Source organism: Aedes albopictus, chromosome 1, assembly GCF_035046485.1.
Source record: "Aedes albopictus strain Foshan chromosome 1, AalbF5, whole genome shotgun sequence".
NCBI lineage: Eukaryota > Metazoa > Arthropoda > Insecta > Diptera > Culicidae > Aedes > Aedes albopictus.
Window position 1 is genome coordinate 171049339 of NC_085136.1, and position 10512 is coordinate 171059850.

Below are 10512 nucleotides of genomic sequence, written 5' to 3' on the forward strand. Positions count from 1 at the left end.
GGTATACATAATGTATGTATGCATATGTACTATTCATGAAAATGTAAATTTAATGTTCAACAGTATAAGAATTGTGTCACAAGATGAAATAATACAAAAAATGCTTTGCGATATTTCCACCAGAACAGATAATTGCTTTTTCCGTGCTTGTGAAAAGTGTGCTTGTAATGAACACATTGAAGAGGAACTTACATTGATATTAGAATCAAATGACAAAGAAGAGATTATATTTCAGCAGTGGTTGAATACTGATCGCTGTAATTTAGAAACGATTATAAAACCTGTTGATGAATTTGTTCCGTATCTTGTTGATAAAATTGACAAACTTATAACACACGACTTTATTCATAAACAACAATCATCATTTCTCAGAAATAAAAATGATACATTAAAGGATGATGAAATTCTTGCGATTTGTGATTTCTCTGAAAACTATTCATTCATAATTCAAAACGCTGCTCAAGGATATCTGTTGCGACGCCGCAACATGGTGCACAACAAAATAAGTTTTCTGGGCCGGTCTAATATTGGACCCGTCTAACCGCAGCATAACGCAACATGACAGTTCTCGCGCGCAGTGGTAGTGGTAGGCGAAATGAGACTAGATAACTGATGTGGAAGAGGGAAATAAATAAAAACAGGAGAATTTCGCCATCGTAAGAATAGCAAAGAAAGTAGTTCTGTAGTTGTTTCGGAATTAATAATTTAATTAACTTGTGAGTGCCTTTGAGCTTAAGTTCAGAGTGCGGCGCGAGGTGCGGTGTAAATTAACAGAAAGTCCGTAAGGTAAAACCTGAAAAGAAAGGCTAAATGGTTAGTGGAACAATTAAAAATACTTAGCTGCATATTTCTTCTTAGCTGCGCGAATTCTGGTACCGGGTGATTCCTGAAACAAGGAAATTTACCAAACAAACCTACCGTGTCAGTGGACTGTATGTAAGTAGACGTAAAACGAATGAATTATCCTAGATCCGGTTATTAATGACATATATTCGTGTCCCAAAAATAGCACTCGTGCAAAAGCTACCAATTTAGGGTAACGTCACTCAGATTGGACCACTTTGATTAGAAGTTACAAAAGAAGTCGTGGCAGAGGAAACCAATTAATTGTAAGTAGTTTATTGTTAAGTTATGTAATATAAAATTATAAATGAGTTTTTTTGTTAATAAAATTACAGTTTAAGCGTTGCTACAAAAAACTTGAGCCGCTCTAAAAACCTGGTTTCCCTCTCGGAAACATTCTTAAAAATTAATTGACACCCGCGAAGTAACTTCCGCGAAGTGAAAGTGTCAGTGAGAAGTACGGATCTGCCAAAGATGACTTCCGATGCTGAGTCCACCCACGACCAAACCATTATGGACCTGACGGCGACTCCGTGCGCCATTTGTGGCCCGTCTACGCGCGACGAGGTGATGGTCGGCTGTGACGGTTGTTCGGAATGGTTCCACATCCGTTGCGTGGGCATCGAGAAAGACAATCTGCCGAAAAAATGGTACTGCCAAAGCAAGGCTTGTCAGGAGACGGCCCAGGAGTACCGGCAGAAGCAGAAGGACGCCAAGAAGCAGCCTCGCACCCGGAAAAACGGCAACGAGTCGGACATATCCAGCGTCAGCTCTCGTCTAGCTGCGTCTAGCGTGGAAGCAAAAGGCAGAGCGTTAGAAGAGAAGCAGAAGCAGCAGTATGAAGAGCTGGAGGTGGAGATGCTGCTGCGGAAGAAAGAAATGGCGATGCAGCGCGCATTCGAGCAGCGAAAGATGGAGTTGGAGCTACAGATGCGCGCTGAAGAAGAAGTGAAGCAAAGGGCATGGCAAGCGGAGATGCTCCAAAAGAAGAAGGAGCAGCTTCAGCGGCTGAAGGCGAACAGGGAGTCGTCCTTCGAGATACAAATGGCGGCCATGGATGAGGAGCTAGCTGAACTTTCGGGTCGAAAGTCGAAGCCGGCGCCGAAAGTAGTCACGGACGTTTCGCGAGCGATTCCTTCCGGCAAAATCAACCCGAACGTGTTGAAGCTGAGCAAGGAGAAGGAGAGAAAGCAAACGCGAGGCTACGACAGCACCGACGAAGAAGACGAGGATGACTATTCCGACGATTCGGATCTGCAGAGTCAGAGTTCGGTCTCGTCGATGGAGCGCAAGACAACACGGAAGATGCGCAACAAAGTGGGAAGTCTCAGCCAAAACGGGCTGGGGCAGCAGCAGACCCGACCGACGAAGGCACAGCTGGCTGCGAGGATGGGGTTAACCTACAAACTCCCAAAATTCTCCGGCAAACCAGCACAGTGGCCATTGTTCTACGCGGCCTACAAAGTGTCCAACGATGTCTGCGGCTACATGAACCACGAGAACTTGATGCGACTTCAGGAAGCTCTGGAAGGCGACGCTCTCGAGCTGGTGTCCGGGCAGTTGCTTCTTCCCGAATCCATCCCGCAAGTAATTGAGAAGCTGCGCCGGCACTTCGGCCGCCCGGAACAACTGCTTCAATGCCTGCTGGACAAGGTGAACCGGCTGGAACCCCCGAGGCCGGACAATCTGAGGAGTTTTGTTCCATTCGGAAACACGGTGGAGCAACTCTGCGGCCATCTAGAGGCAGCGGATCTACGGCAACACCTCGTCAACCCGCTGCTGATAAAGTCGCTGGTCGCCAAGCTGCCGGATCGGGAAAAGCGTGAGTGGGTTCATTACCGGCGAGGTCGAGGGGAAACAACGTTGCGGACGCTGACGGATTTCCTGATGGACATCGTGGCAGACGCCTGCGAAGCTAACGTTGACGTGGACTTCGTGGAGTTCAATCCACCGCCGCCGTCCGAAGCAGATTCCCAATCCGAAGAGGAGGGTTCGGATGAGGCTGGACCCAACCCGCTCATGCATCCGGTCGGAAATACGGTCGGGCTGAGTGCACACATCCGGACAAACTGCACGGTATTGTTCCGGATCGTTCCGGTGCAGCTGCACTACGGTGGAAAAACGGTGTCAGTGCTGGCGTTCCTGGACGAAGGTGCTTCCGTCACGCTGGTGGAGAAAAAGCTCGCCGACCGTCTGGGCGCGGTCGGAGTACAAGAGCGATTGACCATCCAGTGGACGGGAAACACGTCGAGAGAGAAGGATTCCCGAAGAATGAGTCTTTGGGCGTCGGGAACAGGCGCTGCAGCCGGCGGCAAAATGCTGTTACACACAGTGCACACGGCAGACAAGTTGATGCTGCCACATCAAAAGTTGGATTTGGAGGAGCTTGCAGCACAGTACGAGCACATGCGAGGGCTGCCCATCGAATCGTACGACGGACAGCCGCAGTTGCTGATAGGGGTAAACAACATCCACGCGTTTGCGCCGATAGAAGCAAAGGTGGGTACGCCCGTGGAACCGATTGCGGTTCGAACCAAACTAGGATGGACGGTGTATGGGCCGCGACAGGAAACCTCGGCGACGGCCGACAACTATCTCGGTTACCACCGGCAGATAACAAACGTGGGTCTGCCGCCCGAGCTATTTAAGAGCAACCATGCGTTGGAAGAATTGGTGGTGGCAATTCCACGGGGAACCGCAAAGAAGAAACGGAGCCAGGAAATACGAGAGCGAACCACCCAACTCGTCGGCGACCGCTGCACAACCGGGTTGCTGTCGAAGGCCCGCGGACAAAAAGTTAAAACGTTTCCTAAACCGGACAGTCACAGAAGAACCACCACGAACATGGTCCCGAACGCAAGAAGACAGGTTGAACAGCAAAATAGGTGGGTTCGAATTCCGAAACGGGATGACCAACTCGCTGGAAGCTCTACGGAGCCTAGAAGAGGCGAAGCCGGTGACACCGGCGCATTGGAGCTGTGTCATCCTGCAGATGGCAAAGGAGAAAGTCTTGGGAGCGATCAGGAATCCAAGTGGAGACCAGCGTTTTCGACTTGGTTTTTGACGAGGCACCGCAGCGAGTTGTTGCCGCAGCTGGACGAGGAAAAGCGGCCGTCGAGAAGGCTCGTCGCAAATGGAACAAGTCCGGGCGAAGTCACGATCGATCTGCAGAAGAAAAAGTGTTGGGCGATTCGCGCGCCTGATAAGGGGCGTAAGTTGTCGGACGAGGTGCAAGCTACAACAAGCAGAAGCGGCTGGCATGATCGAAACCGAAGCACTGTCGTCGATATACCTTCCGATGGTCAACCAGCGGTCGAAATGGTTCGACGATCAGCAACCTCTTCGAGAGGGCGACTTGTATTCGTGGTCGAAGGCAAGAACCATAGGTCCTGGACATGCCTCACAAGCCAACGTGAGGACACAGATGGTAAGGTACTGAGACGAGGCGTAATAAAGGTTGCGGCGTTAAAAGGTAAGGTAAATCCAGGAATGCAGGATATTACGGGCTAGGGTGTTGCGACGCCGCAACATGGTGCACAACAAAATAAGTTTTCTGGGCCGGTCTAATATTGGACCCGTCTAACCGCAGCATAACGCAACATGACAGTTCTCGCGCGCAGTGGTAGTGGTAGGCGAAATGAGACTAGATAACTGATGTGGAAGAGGGAAATAAATAAAAACAGGAGAATTTCGCCATCGTAAGAATAGCAAAGAAAGTAGTTCTGTAGTTGTTTCGGAATTAATAATTTAATTAACTTGTGAGTGCCTTTGAGCTTAAGTTCAGAGTGCGGCGCGAGGTGCGGTGTAAATTAACAGAAAGTCCGTAAGGTAAAACCTGAAAAGAAAGGCTAAATGGTTAGTGGAACAATTAAAAATACTTAGCTGCATATTTCTTCTTAGCTGCGCGAATTCTGGTACCGGGTGATTCCTGAAACAAGGAAATTTACCAAACAAACCTACCGTGTCAGTGGACTGTATGTAAGTAGACGTAAAACGAATGAATTATCCTAGATCCGGTTATTAATGACATATATTCGTGTCCCAAAAATAGCACCCGTGCAAAAGCTACCAATTTAGGGTAACGTCACTCAGATTGGACCACTTTGATTAGAAGTTACAAAAGAAGTCGTGGCAGAGGAAACCAATTAATTGTAAGTAGTTTATTGTTAAGTTATGTAATATAAAATTATAAATGAGTTTTTTTGTTAATAAAATTACAGTTTAAGCGTTGCTACAAAAAACTTGAGCCGCTCTAAAAACCTGGTTTCCCTCTCGGGAACAATATCATTGGAACAACTCGCAAGCAACAATACACCCATTTGAAATTTACTATATGAAAGATAATAAACTTGTAAATGTTAGCTTCATTATCATATCGGAAGTAATGGCTCACGATACAGTTGCGGTCCAGTTGTTCATCTCGAAAATGATAGATTTTATGAAACAATTAACGAACTTTTCTAAAATTTATTTTATGTCTGATGGGGCAGCATCACAATACAAAAATAAGAAGAACTTTGCTAGTCTATGTAGATTCCAGTCAAAGCATGCATTAAGAGCAGAATGGCATTTTTTTGCAATGTCCCACGGTAAAGGTCCATGTGATGCTATTGGTGGCACTCTCAAGCGAATGGCAAAGAGAGCAAGTCTTGCTCGAGATTATGGAAATACCATAACAACTCCACGAGAGTTATATAACTGGGCAGTTGTACAGACAGATAAAAATATAACTAAATTAAATTTCTGTTACGTATCCACTGAACAGTACATTAAAATGTCAGAAGATCTCGAAGAAATATATAATAACGCCAAAACAATACCAGGCACTCAGAAATTCCATAGTTTTTTTTGCCTATTCAGAAGATGAACCAAAAATATTTAGTATGATCGGAAAAAAATAGAAAAGAACATGTTTGAAATTGGCTCTAAGACACATATATATATATATATTTGAAAAATTCATAATTATAAATAATTGTATATTTAAAAGTGCACTTCAATACATATTGCGATCAAACATTACATTTCCTAAGAAAATACATTTGTAATATTTTGAAGTTTTTTATGTATAGGAAAACCCTTCCAAATGATTGAATAAATAACACAAAATCTCCTAGAAAATTGAGTTTCATTGGATTCTGGGATTGTTATGGCCTTCACTGGTTTTATTGTTGATAACAAAATACACTGAAAAAAAAATCATTCGAACAAGAAAAAGTTTTTGTTAGAAAAACTTTTTTTCCTTAAAAGTGCCCATCTTGTGATGTATGGACGGTTGGTAGGGAACATAATTACCTGTCTTGAGACAAAATTTCATCAAAATCAAAAATGGTGTTTTTTTTAAATCAACTTTGAATTTTTAGAAATGATTTTTTCAGTGTAGGGCTCATTTTGGATTTTTTTCAGTATTTTTTTCTTAAAATTTGACTTATTTTGTGATAATCACCCATACAACACTTTTTTGTAGGAGTAGTCATTTTTTGATTAAAAACATTTTTAAAAAATCCATAAAAAAAGTTTAGCCCTTTTCAAAAGCCAGTCGAGAAAAAAATTAGAAAAATGAGTATGCAAAGTGGCTTATCTGGGCAAGGTCTACACACCAAGAAAGTTTCGTTGTAATCTGAGAGCGTGCTGCCAACATTTGTTCGAGTTGGCGCGAAATCCGTCCATAGCATTAAAACTGCTATGCTCAGTATTTGTGATGACATTGGAGTAGTTCTTGCCAGAGGCGGTAATGTTATCATGATCCTTTTAGATTTTTCGAAGGCGTTCGACACAATTAGCCACGCTAATTTGTGCCGAAAGCTAGAACGACAGTTCGGGTTTTCCAGGAACGCAGTTCGTTTGATATGTGTTTTTTGTAATGATAGTTTTTCATCAATGCTTCCCATCACTTCAGGAGTCCCCCAGGGGTCTGTGTTAGGCCCACTTCTTTTCTCGCTTTATATAAATGATTTACCTTCAAAATTGAGCAATTGTATAGTCCATCTATTTGCCGATGATGTGCAAATCTTCTTCGATTGCTCTAACTTAGAACAGCTTGAAATTGAAAATCTTATAAATAAATGCCTTGCCAAATAAATAAATAAATGCCTTGCGGTTGGGCCAAAGAAAACTCTCTGATCCTAAATACAAGCAAAACTCAGGCCATTTTAATAACACGTAGTAGAAACATCAATCAACCAAACATTGTTTTGAATGGCCGTAAAATAGAGTTCTCGAATGAAGTCCTTAGCTTAGAAATCACCATTCAGAATAATTTTGAATGGGATTCATTCTTACTGAAACAATGCGGGAAAGTATATGCATCTCTTCGAACTCTAAGAATGAAAGCAGCATATCTTAATGTCCAAACCAAATTGATGCTCTTCAAAACACTAATCTACCCACACTTTTTGTTCTGTGATTTTGTTTTACCACAAGCTTCAGCTTACATTATTGAGTTGTCCAAAAAATGTCTCACGAAACCTAATGCAAGCCTATCCATATACGCGAGAACAAAAGATGTTTACAAAGTTCTTACAGATAGATTAACACGGGAAATCTGAACACAAACCACTACCACACAGGAATTTGGATTGGTCAATAAACCGCTTCAAAGTGGCATTAAATTGTTGTGTCCGGTTTATTTTTAATCTCAACAGATATTCTAGCGTGACTCATTTACAGCATTTCTTGCTTGGTTGTAAATTGGATAGTTTTATTAAATTGAGAAGCACTGTTCTTCTCCATAGCATTTTGAAACCCAATGCCCCGCTATATTTATTTTCCAAATTAGTCCCTTTCAGAAGTCAGCGTGGCAGGAAGTTTCAAATACCCCGATATAGAACATCACAATATGGGAGCTCATTTTTTGTAAGAGGTGTACATTTCTGGAATGATTGATTGATGCACCAAGCGAAAAGAAGAAGAAGTTTTGACATCCAAGCGGTGTGCCGTCGATTAGATCCTCGTCGCTGATTGGTCGATGGATGTAAACGGCACACCGCTTGGATGTCAAAATTCTTCTTCTTACCGTATGGTGCATCAATCAATTTACCTTCTGGAATTCAATCGATTGTTTCAGCAGGCGGGTTTAAAAGGGCGTGTATTGAGCATTTTAGTTAGTTAATTTGTTAAATAAGTAATTTAAAAAATTGATTTTTTTTGTAGTTCTTATGAGTTTTTTTTTCTAGCAACCAAATAATTCTTGTCCTCAGCACTTAAACATAAAAGACAGCAGTCTTAAGTTTGAAGAGATCAGTAAATAAATAAATAAATTTGAACCAATTGACACAATTTTTGGAATGCAGTGAGATAGGTATAGTATCTACCCGTGTACAACATTTCAAGTCAATTGGTTCAAAATTGACTGAGTTATAGTGGAAAATAGACGAATATAGAAGCCACCGCCCAAGTAGCGCGATACCCTATAGTAGGTAAACAAACAGTCAAAATTTGAGAGTTGTTGATGCACTCCATGAAAAGTTACGTTACGTTACGTTTCGAACTTTTTTGTGAAAGAAAAAAAGTTGCCTATCCCAAACATTTTGGCCATCCCCTGTATATCAGATGACTTGAAAATCTGATTTTTACAGAACTGTTTGCAATTGCTTATACATCCAACTATTCCAATTATCACTGCCAAGCACATCGGCCACATGCCTAAAATCAAAGCTTTCTGAAAGATAAAATACAAGCCCAGGGATTTACCCACCGAAAATGGCGAGAATAAGGTAACTTTGAGTATCATCGGCAGGGTTGTTCTCTTTGCCATGGGGGGTTTTTGTCGGCCAAATTACCTAAAACTTTGTATTTTTATGATTCAGCAGGGTTGGAAATAATTTGAGGTCAACTTCGAGTTCAACATGTTTTAAACACCCCTCCCCCTCATACGATAAGAACAAAGTGTAGCATTTGCATATGGAGAGCATTTGCAAATGGATAGCATTTGCATATGTAAAAGCTTTGCTGATGTGAATAGGAATATTAGGCAATTCTCTCACCTCATGTTTGTCTTCAAAACCTTGTCAAACTTAGAAAATCGAGGTTAATAAACAATACATTTTTTTATTCTTCAATCACTTAACCTGATTTCCAGCTCTATTGTCCACTAGGGTACTGCGTGAGCGATTCCAATTAGAAGCTGTACTTACACTTTGTAGAGCGCCTAAATGTCTTCTATTCTAATTGTACTATATCGAACGGGTTGCCGTTGCGCTGCTTTCACTTTCTACCCTATCATGGTAGAATAATGAGCACGAACCCGTAACGTGGGTAGATCACCCTGGAATGATGCGTAACGGCGTAAGATCTACCATACTATAAGAAATTTTAATCTTGCTGTTTTCCAGTCTGGTTAATTTAAATGCAGGATCAAGATTTGGTTTACTTTTTTTTACTGTTTTTTTTTTTTTTGTTTATTAATTGTTTATTAGGGGTACTCACTAAACAGATTAAATTGCTGCGTAAGCCATGATTTTCTGCTTATTTGAAATGTTTTATGATTTTGCGAATGAAATAATCAAAGATTGCCTTGGTGATCGCGACGTTTAATCAGTTTAATCAGTTTACGCTGTTTAGTGAATCCCTTTATTATTCTATTTTTGTAATTTGTTTTTCACTGCTAATATACCGTTTGTTTCAGAGGAATGCAGGTAAATTTGTCCTATAAATAACACAATTTACAAAAAAATGTATCTATTGTGAACGTATCGCCATTTAATACTATTTTCTATTTCAGATTTACAAGCAGCGATCAAAACGGTAAAGCATCTCTTTTTTAGAAAGATTAAGATTACCGTACGATTCAGTGGCAGGTAGACCACGGTGTCCGCGTCGATTTCTTTCGAGCCGACTTTCGTAATTTCGCGTGTTCTGTTTCTTCGAGTACAGTTTTGTAATTTCACGGGTGTTGATGTGTGTTTCTTCCGTTTCTTATTTTCGCGAACCTCGTTTTACGCAAACTATTTTTGATATAAAAAAAAATTAAAATTTCATTTAATGTCTGAAGGAATGTCTGAAGAATGTCCGACATGTCGCGTATGTGAGGACATATTCAATTTTTCGCGAGTTCGTTCGTAGCAAAACAAGAATCGGTCTGGTGATTGTAGCAATTTGCTTACCAAAACAAAGCCCCTAACAAATCATCCCTTCCCGTATCCAAAATCCTAGTAATTACTCGTAGTAACGCAGAGAATTCCTCGATTATTGGCCTAAGCGAGAATCACGTCATCACTTCCTTCCCTATCCTCAATTGACCTGCATTCGGACGCGGCCGGCCCTGGTATTGCTTTTTAAAAAAGTATTAGGATGCCAGCATTTACACAATGAGGACCCAGTACGGAGGGTTAGCCTAACATTAGCCTAATGTGAGACTAACTGGCCAGCATGTTAGGCTAACTTTTTGTCTCACTTTTGCCTAATGTTAGTCTAAAATTAGACAGATATGACACACTTTTGTTAGACATGTTGCAAATTCGAAACATGTTTGTTAGTCTAACATTAGACTAACGTTAGACATGTTTTAGTATGGGCTGTTAGACGAATGTTAGGCATAGATTTTATGCTGCTTGTTTTCATTCCAGCTGTCATCCGAGCAAGAAGTGTGATTGTAGTAGTGAACTTTTATCGGCGTTCACTACTACAACCGCACTTCCGCCTCGAATGAAAGCTGGACGAAACATATTT

At 41.7% G+C, this 10512-nt stretch overlaps 1 protein-coding gene across 4 annotated transcripts; it reads left to right on the forward strand.

The window, feature by feature from the left end:
• The first annotated feature begins 1317 nt into the window (after nt 1-1317).
• On the forward strand, nt 1318-5964 carry LOC134287427 (uncharacterized). Of its 4 annotated transcripts, XM_062849327.1 has the most exons (3): nt 1318-4821; nt 4895-4994; nt 5064-5964. In XM_062849327.1, exon 1 carries the CDS (start codon nt 1318-1320, stop codon nt 4351-4353), a length of 3036 nt encoding a protein of 1011 aa, XP_062705311.1. In that variant the 3' UTR covers nt 4354-4821; nt 4895-4994; nt 5064-5964. The 4 variants fall into 4 exon arrangements, with proteins under 4 accessions (XP_062705311.1, XP_062705239.1, XP_062705262.1 ...); XM_062849255.1 differs by having other exon boundaries at nt 1318-4994; XM_062849278.1 differs by having other exon boundaries at nt 4895-5964.
• The last annotated feature ends 4548 nt before the right edge of the window (nt 5965-10512 follow it).